This window comes from Oratosquilla oratoria, chromosome 10, assembly GCF_046742065.1.
Source record: "Oratosquilla oratoria isolate Oo_2021 chromosome 10, ASM4674206v1, whole genome shotgun sequence".
NCBI classification, from domain to species: Eukaryota; Metazoa; Arthropoda; class Malacostraca; order Stomatopoda; family Squillidae; genus Oratosquilla; species Oratosquilla oratoria.
Genome location: NC_134786.1, coordinates 10,162,459 through 10,181,055, shown reverse-complemented (window position 1 = coordinate 10,181,055; position 18,597 = coordinate 10,162,459). Strand labels below are relative to the sequence as shown.

Here is an 18,597-nt window from a genome sequence, read left to right as displayed (position 1 = left end):
CCAGAATGTTTTTAGCACTTCCTGATTCAAAAGTAGTTAAGTGAATGACACGATTTTTTTTTTTTTTTTTTCCAAATTGAAATTACTGATCCTATTACCAAAATGTCATCTCTTGTGACCATTCTTGTAAAACCTAGTCATGGCACACATATACTCCACAGTGGTCATGAATTGTGTTCATTCTTCACTGTGTTTGATGAATGGTGATCGTATTAAGTGCTATTTAATATCAAATTTAGGAATTATGAAAATGAAGAAAGAACTGCTGAGGAAAATACACAATTGGGAAGAAAAGACTGTGAGAAGAGATGGAGGATAATATGTTAATAACATATAGAACTCGGATAGAAAGGCAGAAGAAAGCTTATGGTAACCGTCCAGCAACAATGATATAATTCATGTACATTACAACATGCTCATGGAGAACTTGGTTCTTGATCTAGGGGAGGATGCTCACCTCCTCTGTTATACGGACAGTCTCGCATTGGTGGTCACTGGGGAATAGCTTCCTCCTTCGCAAAGTTCAGAGGGCACTCAATCGCCTTTCCTAGGAATATGAAAGGCTGGGACTGAAGGTCTTTATGGCCAAGACCAGAATTGTGAGCCTGAGGACACAGAAGCAATGCCACCATCTTACTCTTCAAGGTAACATCCTCCCCTGGGTGCACACCTATCAATATTTGGGCATCTGGGTTGAAGCCAGGCTCTCCTTCACTCCAGAGGTCAGATACCTCCATGAGGCCACAAAGACAAGATTAATTCTCCACAGAGCCATGATGAGACCCTGGTTAGGTGCCAGGCACAAGGTCCTCCTAATATACTACATTCAAGCAGTATGTTCAGTGGTGCACTATGTCACTGTGGCTCTTGTCTCCTTCCAGCTCAGCTTGTGGGTCAAGCTTGAGGTCTTCCAAAACCAGGTTCTCCTTACTATCACTGCAGCCACTCCATGGGCCAGTGTGGTGAATCTTAGGAGGCCAGAGTTACCTCCCTCTGCTTTGCGCAGAGGGGCTTTCTTCCATTCTTCTTGTCAGACTTTTGATTGGCCCAAGGGAGAGTGAAGTGAAGACATCCCTCTTCAGTGCCCTAGACATTGAGGTAGACCCCACCGGTCATTCTAGGAGGAAGATCCACACCTTTGAACTCTGGCAACATGCTCTAGAGTCTAGATAGACCTCATCCAGCTTTTGCCCCTCCTCCCCCATGGCGATCACTCTGCGCCAGTTTCCAACTTCTCCACCTTCATGGAAGGAAGCCTGACTGCGACCCATGGCCCTTGAAGGCATAAGCTCCATCACCACCACCACCCCAGTGAGCTTGTTGTACAACATGGGCGGCTCTGTGGACCCCTCACAGGAAGGTGTGACACAGATATTACAATCACCAATGGAGCAACTGCACTATGGAGAGTGAGTGACAGAAGCTCTCCTCTTCAAACGGAGCTTGTTGCCATCTCCAAGACCCTAGAAGGGATGGGCAGGTGACAGTTAAGATCCACATAGACTCGAGGTATGTTATGGACATCATCTGGTCCAGGAAGATAACTGATGACATCTACTTAACTACATCAATCCAGCACTTACTGTACCTTGTGGACCAGCATTTTATTTATTTCTATTTACTATTTTTTTTCTCATTAAATTAAAATGAGGCAGCCACTTTATCTATTTGTATTACAATAAAGAATGATTTTGGGTGGGAATTATTTTATGCCTTTTTCTTTTTGGCTACCCCCCTTGTAAGGGGGAAAAAGCCTTGGTATATGTATGTATTATAATAAAGAAGTCAGAATTTAAGTAAATAATTTCATGTTATCAAATAACCATATAAACTTTTTAACAGTACTAATTTCAATACAAATTATGTATTTCTTCTTGTAGAATCTTGGATTTCTTTTTTCTGCATTTATATTGTACTCTACAGGTTTATATTTTAGGGGTAACCTTAAACTTTAATAATTTCTTATCCTTTTGCTAGTAGCACCACTCGCTCCCTTGGATTGGGATGGATGGGAGTAGGTGCATCCTCCTGCATCTTTCCTTCAAGATATTTAGTCCATCAATCTTTCAAATAATTTCACTATTGTGCGGGTCAGTGATACAGACCTATAATTTTGTGGTGTCTCATTATTTCCACATTTGCTCTTTTCCAGTCAAGTAGCATAATGCATTTTTTTCCACGAACATGTAGGAAGACTGAATCCTGTCCACTAATTGTTCCCTACATTCTTTAAGTATCCAGTTTGATATCCCGTCAAGTCCTGAAGCTTTTGTCACATCCAAGATCCCATGAGATTGAGCACTTCCCTTACTTCTGCATTTACATCTTCCAAACCTGGATTTTTGCTTACCTCACTTTCCTCCGGAAAATTACTCTCTTTTGTGAAAACCAATTGGAAATTTTCATAATGCCTGCTTGAGCTGATACTTCTTTAAAGACCTCACCACGCACTATTAACTTGGTGATTACTTACCTGTCTCAGTTTACCATTTATAAACCAGTAAAACAGTTTCAGTTCATCTTAACCCCTTCGTTACTGACCCGTCAACCTTACGTAAACAAATGTTTCAAACCATCCCACGAATGGCTGGAGCCTTATGTTTGTAAACACAGACACTTGCCACCACGTGGGTAGAGATAACCCAGAAACCGAAGCTTTGAGAGCCCTCAATACACACAGCTTATAACTGTGACACGTGCGTGTCACGAGGAGCACGCTCGGTTCCTGGCGGGTGCACTCAGCCGTGACACGCAGGTGTCACAAAACACACATTCGGTACTCAAGGGGTTAACATCTATCTACTACACCTCTTTCAAAATTGCTTTCTTCCTCCCTGCAAATTTTTGTATAATAATTTCTGACTGTATGATAACATGCAGTCAATACTCCAGTTTGGGATAAGATAACAAGGTAAGATAAGAAAAAGTCACTTCCAGCTGTAATTAATATATATATATTTACCTATAACAATACAATACAAAAAATAATAAAAAAAAAATACAGTGAAAAAAAAAGTTATCAAAAACCAGCCTAACAAAACATAAAAAAAATCGTTAGTGGGGCACTTCCTTCAGTTGGATAAAACTTTGTTTGTAGCAGTCATAAATGTGGAAAAGACCTCTCAAAAGTAGCTACCACCACATGTGTTGTTTTGGACAGTAATAAAAACATTATAACTGAACTGCAAACCTAATCATTCTACATAAAAATTTAATACGACCATGGTGACTGGTCAAGTATACAAATTAGTTTATGCTTCCAACAAACTTAAATTAAGTTCGCACCTCTCTTTGACTTGCTACTTCAGTGGAGAGAATGTGACACAAAAATTTCAAACAAATGACTGCTATTATCTATAGATTGATAAAGGTATGCTTTAACCCTTAAAAAGAAGTGTTTCCCTTGGCTGAATGATATTACTTGGCAACACAAAAAATAATAATAATAAAGAATAAAATATAAATATAAACTACCTATTGATAACTATGTCTCCTTATCAAGGATGGCAAGAATGTTATCACATTTTGAAATGAGAAGACTCACTGCTTCCTCTAGGATCTCGCTGCTCTTCAAAGAGCAATGGGACTCGACATAGACTGAAATCAATAGAGGTCAACATTAGTTTCATTTTATTCCTGGTTGAAAATTTATCACTATGGTTATCTGTCTATATACTACGGGATTCTTCCCCTTTATATGGAAGGTAGCCAGTCAAGGCTACCCATCCACCACCCTTACTTCCCTCTCATCTTAGCTCCTTATGGATGAAGGGTCATCCCTGTCTCCAGCCCACTGCTCTGGTCAGAAGCAATGCAGCAGGATACAGTACATCCACAGCAGGCTGGCTTCACTTATACAGCCACCCTCCCTCCCCATACCCTTGTGAAGAAAATAGAGAAGATGGGGGAGAAATCCCTTCAGGCTGTGTCGAAATATCACCTATACACATTCATTGAAATTGTTCCAAAACTCTTGTCTCTCCTCACACACCCATTCTAAAAACTCATTTATTGTACTCCAATCCTAACTCATTGTAGATGAAGGGTTATTCCCAACTCCACACTTGCTCAGGTCAGGCAAGCAAGACATAGCACCTCCACAGCAGGGTCCAGCAGCCAAAGCTGCTGTCTTGTAACATTACCTTTGACCAAAGCAAGTATGATTAGTTATGTGCATTCACATTCATACCTCCCAAGCTATGCTTACTAATATTCATCTTATCCTTAATTACACTTTCTTCTATTCAACATACATCTCATTTATTTACCAAACCACTCCTCTCCCTTGCCCTTTCTCCACTCATGACATCCTACCTACCATACTCCCAAACACAACCTCTTTCCCTTTTATTTTAGTTTCATACATACATTTACCAATGGCTTTTTCCCCCTTACAAAGGGGGTAGCCAAGGTCAAAGGCATAAATCCACTCCCACCCATTTCATCCCCACATACTTCACTCCCATTAACCCCCGTCCCTCCCTCTTTTCTTGACTCCGCCTGAATGACAGGTCATCCCTGCATATCACCCACTGGCCAGGACAGAAGCAATGCAGCAAGACACAGCACATCCACAGCAAGGCCACTTCAGAAAAATAGAAGACAGGGAGAAATTCCCTCAGGTTACATCGGAATATCATTCACACATACTCCCTGAACCCCCCATCCCCCTCCCATTCCCATCCATGCATCACAGCAGCATCCATACCCAACCATTCTCCATTCACCCCTATCTTCTGTATTCTCCCTTCTTTCCTCAACAGACATTCCTCCCTTTCGCAATGCCCCTTTTACCCCATCCATCCACCCATCTCATCCTTGGTTGCCCCCTCATGTTCACTCCTTCCACCTCTACCTTCCACACTTCTTTTGCTAATCTTTCTTAACTCATTCTTTCCATGTGTCCAAACCATCCCAATACTCTTTCATCAACCCTATCTCCCTATCCAACCCCACTCTCCTCCTCAACTCCTTGTTTCTCTTTCTATCCAACTTGGTAATCCCTACCATACTTCTCAGGCATTTCATCTCAAACACATTTAAACTCCTCCTATGTTCTGCCCCATACAGTGCTGTCAGCACAATCTCCTCTTAGAATCCATTTCCAAATGTCTATTTCTCATTACAGACGCTCCTCTACTTATGTTCATTCGTTTTACGTTTTTTCGATTTTACGTTTGAACTACATACATATACCAAGGCTTTTTCCCCCTTTCAAGGGAGGTAGCCAAAAAGGGAAAGGCATAAAAACACTCCCACCCATTTCATCCCTAAATACTCTCCACACCCCTCCCACCCCCCCTCCCATCCGAGCACCTCCCGGATGACGGGTCACCCCTGCACCCCGCCCCGTCCTCTCCTTATATGCAAGGGGGGGTCGCCGATTAAATGAAGCAGCCTTGCTGTGGACGTTTGAACTGACGGTAAAAAAAGAAATTGTAAAAAAAAAAAAAAAAAAAACTGAGTGAATTTTTTAGTTTACCGCGCTCTCCGTAGTTCAAACGATACTTGCGCATGACGCTGCGTCCATTGTTTACATTGCGCAGACGACAAACTGTAAATGCCTTGCCTCCTCCTCCTCCTCCACCATCTCAATTTATGTTGCTTGAATTTAATCTATTTGAAATTAATGTTATTATTTTACAATGTTATGTGTTTAATTAATGATTTAGGGGTGTTTTATAAGATACGGTAATAGAATTTACCGATGTATAGTACAGTAACAACTTACGTTCATTTTCAACTTACGTTCGGCCGTTCGGAACGTAACTAAAACGTAAGTTGAGGAGTGTCTGTATACTTTATAACCCACCAAGGCATTTACTTGTTTCTCTCAATCTACATTCTACCTCCACCTGCACTCCTCCCTTTCCAGCCACATTTGCCCCAAAGTATCTAAAGCTATCCACTTCCACCAGCCTCTCTTAATACTTTCAATCTGCTGCAATCCTCTTCCCTTGTACATCTCACACCTTACTTTTACCCACATTCATTTTCAACTTTCTTCTTTTGTACACTTTCCCAAACTACATCACTAATTTCCTTAATTCCTCCTCTGATCCTGCTACAAGCTCAGTATTTTCAGGAAACAACTGTTTTATCTCACATTTTCCTCCATTTCTTTAACCATCTCCAATCCCCTGCCCATTACCTTTGCATTTACTTCCCGCACCACCCATTCAATTTAGTTTCACTTTATGCTAATACATCTATCGTCTCACAAACATACTACCAATCTCGTATCTTTTTTTCTCTCTCATTTACTCCACATCTTACCCTATTTACTATCATTCTGGTTGGAGTCTTCCTCCCAAACTTTCCTTTGCCTTGACTTTCCAAGTGAAAATACAGAAGAGAATTCCTAGTCCCCTCACTACATCTCATTTTGTCATGATCCATAACCATATGAGAAAATGAGAGCATTATTCTCATGCCCCACCACAGAAGCAATTACATCCTTAAGAGGACATTAATCAACTCTTTCACATTAAATTTCCATCGAGAGAACATGAAAATGGAAAATTTTGAAACCATGAAGAAAAATATGTACTCCTTAATACTCTAAGTACCTTGAAATAATGTCAAACTATTCAATATGAATTAAAGTAAACATACTTCACTTTGTACTTACATATCACATGATCAGTGTTCTTGCTGAGTTTGACTGCATCTTTAATTTCATCATAATGAAAAACATTACGACTGCATGAATCGCCACGAGCATTAGCCACTCTAGCCACACGTTTACCTGAAAACATCTACATAGTTACCATTCAAAATGTACATACGGGCTACACAAAAGCATGTTAGGATCAACACATCTTACTATTATGACTTCAACTCAATTCCTCACCTTCTTTATTTGTCACAATATCTATTACACCTGGAGAAAAGCATCTCTGCAAAAGTTCAGCAGCTGTTCCTTCCACTTCCCTTGCAAGTTCAATTTCTGGTAACAGTCGGTACCATGACAGCCCAGGCTGGAACTTTGCATGGTCACTTCCAATTCCTGTAACAATATGTACCCATAAACTATGTATCCGTTAGACATTATACAAGTCCAATAAAATCATAATGTTAAGATGCTAACTTTACTTACCTTTGACAGCATAAGCCTCCAGATATATTTCATGCCCAGGATTGAGCTTGGCAAGAAGAATATCATCATGTAATGGCTGCATGGCTTCTGCCCTAAAAATATCAGGTTGGTTTCCAATAGGTTTCCATTCTAGACTGCTTGATGTAACTGGAAAAAGAGCATATGACTTATGTTCACTGGAACACAATAGACAGGGAGATTCCAACACATCTACAACAAAATGTGTTGTCCATGTGTAGTTGGGAGATACCCTGTCATAGAAAGGGTATCCTATGTTACCATGATGTACTCCTCCTGGATGACAGGTCAGTCCTGCATCTCACCCACTGCCCTGGATCAGAAGATATATAGCAAGACAGCACATCCATAGCAAGGCCACTTCATTTAAATAGTGAACCCCTCTCTCCATCTCCTCATGCAGAAAAAGAGAAGACGGGGAGAAATCCCTTCAGGCTGCATCAAAATGTCATTCACACCCACTCCCTCACCCCCACCCCTACCCACTCCCTTCCATACATTACATCATCCATATACAACCATTCTCCATTCACCTCTATCTTCTGTCTTCTCACTTCCTTCCTCAACTGACATTCCCCTCTTTCCCAATGCCCCTTTTACCCTATCCATCCATCTCATCCTTGGTCACATACTCATGTTCACTCCTTCCACCTCTGCCTTCCACATCTCTTTTACTAGTCTAAGCAGAATAAATAAAAAAAAGTTTACTCAGACCTACAGTCCAAATGGCTTTGTTACCTACTACTACAATAAGAAGACAAAAATTAGACAAAACCATCAAATAAAATTACTTTGTGTCAAAGAACACACATACCAAACATGAAGAAGAAAAAAAATAAAAAAATCTTACTTTTCCGATTGAGGTACATGAGGTCTGGATCCGTCTCTGTTGAAGAAGCTTTAGGGTTTTTGCTACACTTAACCTTTAATGTATACTGAACAGAGTCTTGAGCACCCCACTCGGTTTCATCTGACAAAACAGGAATAAATGTTAAATATATATGATCTTCAAAAACTAGATTTATTTTCCTGAGGCAAAACTTGACAGTTATACTGTATTCAGATGAAGGGCAGGCCCTACTCTCAACAAGGTTCAAATTGACTGAGGCCCTGTTCAGAAAAGCTACTAGCAAGGCATAAATGACTTTATTGGAACTTGAGCATCTTGCATGATTAAAATGTACTTGTTGTAACAAATTCCTAGTGCTCCCTCATATTAACAGATTAATGAAATTGAGTATTTGCATTAATTGTGTCTGAAACCTATGGGAAAACATACAAATTATACTGTAACAAATGCTAAGTTCTTGACCAACTCTGACCTTTATTTCTGAACTCAAAATAGCGAGGATCCACCTTGAGTGGCACAAGACCCAATCTATGAGCAAGTACTTCATCCTGTACAATGCTTGTGTTATTGTACATGTATACTTTCTCTATTGCCATTGTGGCAACCTGCAAAGAAATAAAAGAAATATCTATACGCAAGTGTAAATCATACAGTATATCAAAATGCTCTCATAAGGAGGGTAACCTTGTCAATGTATACACACAACCTACAGTCCACACACCCCACACCCATCCAAAAATCCATTTGTTGACGCTCCTCATGGATAAAGGGTCATCCCTGTCCCCCACCACAATTCTTGAATCTGAGGGAATGCAGCAAGAAATGACTTCACAGCAGAACCCAACAACTGAAGCTGATTTAACCAAAATGTTTCATTTCATGGTGACATAAGATCACAAGCAATTTGGAAAAGAAGTTTGTCAATGAGCCTGTCTGCTTTCTTCCATCTGTCTAAAATTTAGTCAAGCTAAGGAATACAAAACCACACCTAATTACTTTGAACTATACAAAAAATAGATAAAAAAAAAAAAAATAAAAAATAAAAAATAAAAATTAGGTCACATAAATTTCTCCAATTATCTATTACATAAATTTCTCCAAAATAGTCCATTCTATACAAACTTCTCAGATCAAAGTCTTGTACAACACAATTTATATTGTAATTAATATGCATGACACAAACCTCTGCAAGAATTAATCTTCGTAGTGCATTGACCAGTGAAATGTGAAAACCAACAAAATCAATCTCCATGTTGACATCATCCATGTTGATGATTTGGACTGTTGCACCTTGTAAACCATTCTTCTTTGTAGAATCAACAAGGGTTACAGGATCCTGTAAGAAAAAAAAAAAATAATAATAATACAACAAACCTCATCCATCATTAATTATTCTTGTGCGGAAATGACTTAACCCCAGAAAACAGTTTACCCTCCCAATCTTAACCACTTCAGTACAAGTAAAATTCTCACATGCAGTATTGGCTGCCATACCTACGATGTATCACACTACTCACATTATAGAATATTAAGTCACTGCTGTATTACTCATTCTCTTTTACTCTGAGTAATAATAAACACAGAAAACATGATCAAACCAGTTCACAGAATTTGGGGTTAACTCATGTACAACTACAAAAAATATATATAATCAAGATGCCATTGCTGGCATCCTCATATACCCACTTGCACCTCATGACACTTACAAGGCATCAATTTACCAAACTGGTTAAAAACCATGCATTTTCAAAATGCTGTACATTAGTTTTTATCATTATGATCTTTCAGATTAATCTATGCTTTGGAAAAGTGTAACATGCATTATTTATATCTACTGCTATCATTGCTATTCTAAATGGATCATCTTCATACCATCCATGTTCAAAACATGTCGACATCCACACCTTCATCTAGAACTGCAGACCTGTGGGGTTGACGCTCAATCTCTGCACAAAGTGCAGGATCTCTCTCAATCAACTTTAACGCATTTCCTCCATCTTGTCATGTAGAGTTGACAAATGTCAACTGGTCCCCTCCTATTACTATAAGCTGGTGACATAAATTGTCCCACACTAATACAACACAAGTTACAAAGACTCTACCCATAGAAACCTAAGTCTGAGAACCATTGCAAGCCACTGTGAAGCTGCAGGTTTCCGTTCAATGAAACCTGGTGAAGAAGGTGAGGAGCCTATACCAAGAGGCACATATGGATATGGTAGCTAGGTCAACATGAAAATGGAATTCCTGATATTTGAGCTGAAGTAGTTCTCATGGGATGCAAAAAGTCGCTATGAGTATAATGCAATTTGAATTATCCATCTAGCTGTCCTAGTTCTCGAGATATTGCATTTTGGATGGAATTAAATCGGACCTGTTTTGTCCCCGGAAATCGGGCCGAAACGTGCGGTCTGACTAATCGTCAATCGAACGTAAACAATGACGGTTTTTACTGACAGGCAAAATTTTATATACAAATTTAGCATACGGTTGCATTATTTGACCTATTTTCTTTAAGACGTGTGATTTCCATGTAACTTGATCATAGAATTACGTTTTTATCCTCTACAAAATTACCCACCACAGCTACGAATACCGTCAAATTACATGAAAATCACACATTTTAAAGAAAATAGTTTGAATAATTCAACTATATGCAATCTATTACACTAATAACACAATAGTAACAAACTTAATAGTGTAGTTTGATCCATACCACCAGTGATCATAGATAGCGGGCATGACGAATCGTAGCTGTGGTCCGTAATATTACAGAGGATAAAAACGTAACTTCTCTTTGATCAAATTACATGAAAATCACACATGTTAAAGAAAATAGCTCAAATAATTCAACTATAAGTCTATTACACTAATAACATAATAGTAAGAAACTTAATAGAGTGAAGTTTGATCCATACCACCATACGATGGCGGAATGGATGTTGATGTTATACGATAATCCGACCCGATAGAAAAAAAAAAACTAATTAAAACCACCGATTTCTCAGCTCTACCGTAACACGCTACCTTTATTTTGGTATTAGAATAATTCGCGATACTAGTAGTTTTTCTTTATTATAGTCAGTTGCCACAACCCTAAATATGTTAGCTCATTTTTTACATTGAAACATATACCAATTTTCAATTTACTGCTGAATGCAGGCCGCCATGTTTATCTTATGTTTTTATTGACCGACATGTAACTGATGATGTGAATGTTTAAAATTTACTACGATCGTAGAAAATACACTCACACAACATTTTTATTAATTAAATTTCCCGCAGTATGTATATTTGGCCGTTTGAATGGCGTGCACATAAAATGACGCGCTATTGTGCTCGTCATCGACGGTGGCGCCTCTGGTGGTGTTTGACCTACCTAGATATGGTGATTACGTCAAATCCCCTAGGAAATTACATGAATCTAAAACAATCATTATTTTGAACACAATCAGTCCCTACTGGATGGTTTGTGAGTATTCAGCTATTGAAATACCCCTTTCTAAAATTTACTGGCTCTGTATGTAAAATATTAGGCTTGCATCATTCTAGAACCGAACACATTTTTACATCTGCTTTGAGATAATCATAATGGAGTGAATGTCATGTAAAAATGCTTGTCGTGGTGGTTTAGGGAGGCAAATATTGTAATATATAAATAATTGATATACAAACAGGTCTTCATTAATCAGACTACCTGCATTCCAGTTCCTTAAGGAATTTGACACCATTTAAAAGCTCATGGGCTACTATATAAATCCAATTTTGCACCTCAAGACCATGTGGGTTTATTTCAAAGTTGATGTGTAATAACATTGGCATAACCTGAATGATCAAAGGAAAATATATGTAGTACTCTCTATCCTACCTATAAAATATTATTAGGTTAAACTTAAATATATGACCGTCCTTACTTCAGTTACTTGAAATTCCTCAAGTTTAATTCGTGTACAATCCATATTTGAGAGCGCGGAGCTAAATGTAAACAACACCTGAGCGATGAACTGTGCTGTGTGATACGAATAAAGTAGTTAAATACTAGTAAAATTGGAACACGCACACAAATTCGTGTGTCATTTAAAACATATTTTGCTTACATTCTTATATCAAGAGAAATTATAATTAGCTATATCATGTTTATATCTGGAATTACTCTGGAAAATAAAGCAGGCCTTGATTGAATTCAAATCTAATAAGTTGTCGGGACCTTGCTAATTGTACCCTAGGAAAATAAAAGAATTGTCACATGAATCAAAGACTATATAGGAAAGATGGGAAAGCTTCTATTTCTACTAATAAGAAAACGTCATCCATCCAGCGTGAATGCGCGTCATCTATCGACAGAGCTGCAAACTATAAATCGGAAGTGGCGTAGCGCGGCTTTCAAATCATACTAAACTTGTATTATATATGGTGTTTTTGGACATTTTTAAACTGATTCTTTCGCTAAAATAATGAGTAGTAATTTTATGACTTTTGAATGCAAACAAGACTATTTAAAATACGCTTTACACACATAATCATATTTATAAAATCAAAAGTTGGTAAAATACTTCTGCACAAGTGACAATGCATCATTCATTACTAAATATTTGAAATTGAGTAAACAGTTAAAACTTAAAAGGTTATTTTAGTTATATCTATTTTATTATTTCTGTAATATCATGCTTTTCTTGTTTGTGCTTGTGCTTATGTTTGAACTTTGTATACTTATTCAAGTGTCTGTGACTCTGTACACAAATTTGAAATTATACAAACAAGGATAGTAAAAGTTAGATATACATGAGATTCTTTTATTTGCAACAAAGCAATAATATCTTGTAAAGAACATACACAAAACAAACTAAAAGAAATAACATTATTCAACTTAAAAAATGAAACATACATCAGGCAACCAAAACATGCAATCAGATATTAAATACCAAACAAAACATAGGTAAATCAGTAATCAAAAACAATAATATGAAAAAAAAGATAATAAACAAAGAAGCAGACAGAACATGCATATTGATTAAGCAAAAAAAAAAAATTTAACAGAACAAAGGAAAATCTCAAAAGCAAACAAAAATATGTACATATGTAGCAAGACAGGTACTGTACTGTAAAAAAACATAGACAAAAATAAAAGGATGAACATGCAAGAAATAAGTCACAAAATTAAACAAACAAGATTTGCAATCATACATAAAATAAGAACCATAACACAGAGAAATCATTCAACAAAAAGTTAAATTTTAAAACTATCAAAGAAGCAGTCACAGCCTGCAATATATATATATATATATATATATATATATATATATATATATATATATATATATATATATATATATATATATATATATATATATATATATATATACACACCAAGGCCTCCTCTCCCTTACAAGGGACCATTTATTCAAAATTAAGGTAAGAGTTTATAACTTTACCACTTAAACCAAGAACATGACATAACTATATCAAAGTTGCTGTGCCTGCCTGCGACTGCCATAAAGATAGGGTATGAATTTGACATGATCAATTCATATTTCTAGATATTTGTAAGGTATTCATAAATAATTTTCATTTCCAAGCTAAGTGACACTGTCACACTGCAATGACATAAAGATAAAGAAGATTTTAACTATGTTCTATTTTATTCCTCCATTTTCTGTTAAAGTTTCCATGTACCGTGTATGTTGAATCTCTTACCTTTCTTTATCTTTAGGAAAAACGTGAAAAATCAGATGGGGAAAGTCATTTTTCTTCTTTTTGCACACCACAAATGAGTGATAGTTCCGCGCCGCTCACTCATGATTGAATGTCCCGCTTAATTGTAAACAAACAGACGATGCAGTTAAAACTGGTGATCGACGTAAACGCTATCTAGTGAGAGAGCCGCACACTAAAATGTATGTGGACGATGTGGCTCTGCGTGAGCTTTCCCATCTTTCCTATATAGTCTTTGACATGAATTACCTACTTTCTTGTGTGAATTATTCAGTTTGTTATTGTCAGTGTGTGAGAGACCAATAGATGTACGCACTTAAGAAATTAAGGTAATATTAAAAAAAATAATAATATCAGGGTAATAATATTATAACTATACAAAGTACGTCAAACCTTTTTTTTATTTATTATTATAGGTTTATTCAACAATATTAAATACAATTAGACATACATATATACATTTTTTTTTTTTTACAAAATTGGTAGTTGAAAAGGGAGAGCGAGAAGCAAAGCTTATGGGGAGTTGCTCTCCCTTAAGGAAAAAATTAATTTCATTTATTTATTTTTGTTACATGGTAGCATGGCACATACACATCTACACACATATATACACGATTGTAGGACAACTCGTCCACGGACAACCCGCCCACAAAACCGCAAAGCAGGACAACCCGTCCACAGACACCACCATGGGTGGTCAACTCGTCCACGGACAAGATTTCAAAAAACTCCTAGACAATCATTTTATTACCTTTTTTTAATGATATTTCATGTTATTTCATTAAAATTTGCTTTAGATGATATATTCTGGTAAGTAATAGATGTGTTTATAAATGTCATGGACATGCTTATTTTAACACCCCAGAACAGCTCCAACTATGATAAAAAAAAATAATCACACCTGCACTCTGTATACATAAATATGTAAATAAAGTTTAATTGTTCCGCAAATTATGTTTACTATTCTCAAAAAAAAAGTCATTGGACGAGATGTCCATATTCCCGTGGACGAGCCGTCCCACCTCCCAGTCCCGCGGACGAGCCGTCCGCGAACGAGCCGTCCGTCCACGACATACACACATACATGCATACACACACACACACACACACAATGGCATGCGTCACGACGTCCGCCAACTCCGACCTCACGCAGAAATCGGGGGCACGAGCGAGCATCGCAACTTGTGGGGGTCAGGAGAGAGGTGAGAGGTCAGGTCGATTGTCGACGGGACGACAATTGCTTAATGCGCAGATCCGGGTCACCGTGACCTGCTGGAATAGAAAAAAAAAAAGAGCGGCAGACTTGGGCAGTTTCTCCATGAATACAACCATGAAATGGACCTGAAGTGTTCAATATACTAATACTTATAGATTAAAGACTTTTTTAAGTATCGTTTGAATGATGATAAACATTTTGTCTTAGGTAAATCCTTTTCCAGTTTATTCCATGTGTTAACACCTATAATAGATAAGCATTGGCTTTTTTTGGTTGTTCTGTATTGAGTTTTAAAGAAGTCGTTTGTTTGCCTAGTCGCATAGCGAGTTTCGTAAGTTGAGTAAAATTTCAATATGTTTTGATTCATGTGTTTATTGTAGATTTGGTGCATAACAATGGCAGTTTGTACTTTATTAAGTCATTGAATTTGAGTAGATTTAGTTTTTTAAATAAATTATTTGTATGTTCCAAACGACCTACATTGCAGATTATACGCAGTGCCCTTTTTTGAGAGGTAATTATGCGTTGAAGATTAGTTTGATAAGTATTACCCCAAATTTCTGAACAATAGTTTAAGTATGGTAGTAGTAGACTACAATAAATGGTACGTAGGGTATTTTCATTGAGGATATTCCTGTGCAGGAATGACTTAACCCCCCTAAACAATACCTTCCCAATCTTAAAAAATATATGCATTTTCAATATACTGTACATTAGTTTTCATGTCTCAAGGCAATTATTAATCTGATATTCATAGTATATTTTTTATGTTGATAAGGGAAGACATCGTAATGCACATGAAAAATAACATTAAGTAAATGGTAGGCCTATGACATTACAAATGTCAATGTTTTTTTTCAACAACAAGATTTATTCAACAAAATAAAATACATCTTATACATACATATATACAATTTTTTTTTTACAAAATTGCTTGTTGAAAAGGGAGAGCGTGAAGCAAAGCTTATGGGGAATTGCTCTCCCTTTAAGGAAAGAATTATTCTTATTTTATTTATTTATTTTTGTTACATGTTAGTATGATACATACATACACATATACACATATATACATATATACACACATATATACATACACATATGTATGTATATATGTGTGTATATATGTGTATATGTGTATATGTATTAGATAATGGGGCAAGAGATGTTTGTGGCCCACACCCATCTCTTGTGGGACGGGTGAAAGATGAACTAATGGTTTGGTTGGCAATCCCCCTATTATTGGGGAAGTGACCTTTTGGTATCTGTATCAGATGAGATGACAGAGGCTGGTGGTCTTACCTAGCAAATCGCAAATCGCACAGAGGCTTTAGATGATGGCAAATGTAGTGATATTGCACATTGTGATTAAAATTGTTTAAAGTACCATATAACAGGCTGTTACTAAAGACTAGTGGTCTTGGTGGCGACATTTTCGAAAACGAGAAAACACCAAGGAAGTGTGTTAAGTTCAGTGTTATTTGCAGTTTATATCAATAACCTACTTGATGAAATAAAACAATAGCTGATGAAAATGGCTTAAAGGCGTATATACATATACATACATACATTATATATATATATATATATGTATATATATATATATATATATATATATATATATATATATTTCTAAACAGAAATGTAGTAGCACATTTGTAAATAACACACAGGAAACCCACAGTCGGAGAAAATAAACTTCGAATAAAGAAGAATCCTATATTTCGGCTATCAACTGTAGCCCTCTTCAGGAAAGTACATAAGACAGAGTACAGAGGGGACTTATAAGTTACAGAGAAGAGAAGGGATGTGGACAGATGACCTCACTCAGGCGCTGGACAAACTGGGGTGAGGGGGTGAGGAGAGGGGGGGGTTGTAATGTCCGTACCAGCTTGCTAACTGCCGGGCGTGAAATTGTGTCAGGAGTCCACTGCCTTTTAGAAATATTAATATTAGGGCATTCCTCAATTAATGCTGATTCGACTATTTTCCTCCTGAAACCGCAGTGGGACTTGAACACTAATCTGGCCTTACCCCAATCAAAAGAATGATTCTTATTTTTGACATGAAGAAATACAGCCGAATTTTCTTGCCCATACCAGCATTAATTGAGGAATGCCCTAATATTAATATTTCTAAAGGGCAGTGGACTCCTGACATCATTTCACACGCGGCAGTTAGCAAGCTGGTACGGACATTACAACCCCCCCTCTCCTCACCCCCTCACCCCAGTTTGTCCCGCGCCTGAGTGAGGTCATCTGTCCACATCCCTTCTCTTCTATTCTCCGGGATGATCACATCACTATCCTCACTGTACATTCCATCTGAATCGCCAACTAGGTTCAGGTATACACAACCTACCCAACCCTGTGTTTCGTGTAGCACATAACTGCTCTCGAATAGGAGGTTCGTTTCACAAAAACCTCTTCCTTTTGAATCCGAATTGATTATTATCAGCCACGATAATTTTCTCTTTTAGGGAATTCATACACCTGTCTTTAGCAAATGTTCACGTGTCTTGGTCATCGTGTAAATCTAGGATTAAACTCGGAATTGACACATACATATAAATCTAGGATACTGGTCCTTAACCCAGATGTTCCTCCTTGCTTCCTCCCTGGAAGGTTGGTACAACATTGGCAGATTTCCAGTCTATTGTCGCCTTTCCCTTTTTATGTGGTATTGTGTGCAGAGCCTTCACATCATCGCGAGAAAATATATGTAAAATTACCCCACAAGAAAAGAATATTGAGTGACGTCAGCAATCTTGTGTATTACATCCTTGGAAACAAGGATACACAAACGTTTTTGCGTTGTGCACGACAAATGTACTGCACAAAGACAAAAGGTCATGGTGAAAAAGAATTTCCGATGACAAATGAGGCAGGATTTAGATTAGGCTTGCTGATATTTCTTGATTGTTAGATCTGATAATGAAATCGGTCAACAGTTTGCGTATAAAATGTTCATATTTTTCTCTTTTTTATTCTGCTTCATTTTATTTTATTTAATCTTATCATACTATATTTCGAGTTATCATTTATTACATGTAAATTTCATCAAAACTTGTTTAAGCTTATTTTACTTCTCCATTTTCATTTTATATACACGCAGACAACACACATACGTACACACACACGAATCCGGGACATTTTCCCAAATCACATTTTCACACACATTTTCCAAAATGTCATTTTCCCACATGCAGGAGGACGCCTTCCCACATTTTATTAATTCCATAATAATTATTAATGTCCTATAAAGATAATGCTATAACTTAATATTAGAGAATTATAGCAATTTCTGACCCGTCATTGTTACACATTTCTCTGCCCTCTCCCTCTACTTCTTTGATCTCTCTCTCTCCCATGCCTCCCATCTCGCAGCGTCACAGCATCTGCCAATATCTTTCCTGTTCATAAGATCCTTTATCGCTTCCACACAATGTTTCACTCCAGTCTGCAATTGTAATTGTTATTTCGAACTATGTGTTCTTTTCATTAGCTGCACTTCGTGTATATTGATTCAATGCCAAATAAACTTATTATTATTATTATTATTATTATTATTATTATTATTATTATTATTATTATTATTATTATTATTATTATTATTATTATTATTATTATTATTATTATTATTATCATTATTATTATCACACATCACTTTAAAACACATGTCTGTCGAACCGCGTTCGACGAACCG

The 18,597-nt window shown here is 37.1% G+C and overlaps 1 protein-coding gene across 1 annotated transcript; it reads right to left on the bottom strand.

Annotated features, from left to right (window-relative positions):
- Window positions 1–2,938: 2,938 nt before the first annotated feature.
- Window positions 2,939–12,020, bottom strand: LOC143029083 (DNA-directed RNA polymerases I and III subunit RPAC1-like). The gene is made up of 8 exons (XM_076191475.1): window positions 11,882–12,020; window positions 9,151–9,303; window positions 8,440–8,572; window positions 7,968–8,087; window positions 7,100–7,246; window positions 6,854–7,009; window positions 6,632–6,748; window positions 2,939–3,597 (listed from the first exon to the last, which is right to left on the bottom strand). The coding sequence occupies exons 1-8, from the start codon at window positions 11,924–11,926 to the stop codon at window positions 3,485–3,487; spliced, it is 984 nt and encodes a 327-aa protein (XP_076047590.1). The 5' UTR covers window positions 11,927–12,020; the 3' UTR covers window positions 2,939–3,484.
- Between the last annotated feature and the right edge of the window lie 6,577 nt (window positions 12,021–18,597).

Coding starts and splice junctions, on each gene's coding strand:
- LOC143029083 (XM_076191475.1), bottom strand. CDS start 11,926: ATGGATTGTACACGAATTAAACTTGAGGAATTTCAAGTAACTGAA. Junction 7,247..7,967: donor CATGTACCTCAATCGGAAAA/GTAAGATTTTTT, acceptor CTCTTTTTCCAG/TTACATCAAGCAGTCTAGAA. Junction 6,749..6,853: donor TATTGTGACAAATAAAGAAG/GTGAGGAATTGA, acceptor AGATGTTTTCAG/GTAAACGTGTGGCTAGAGTG.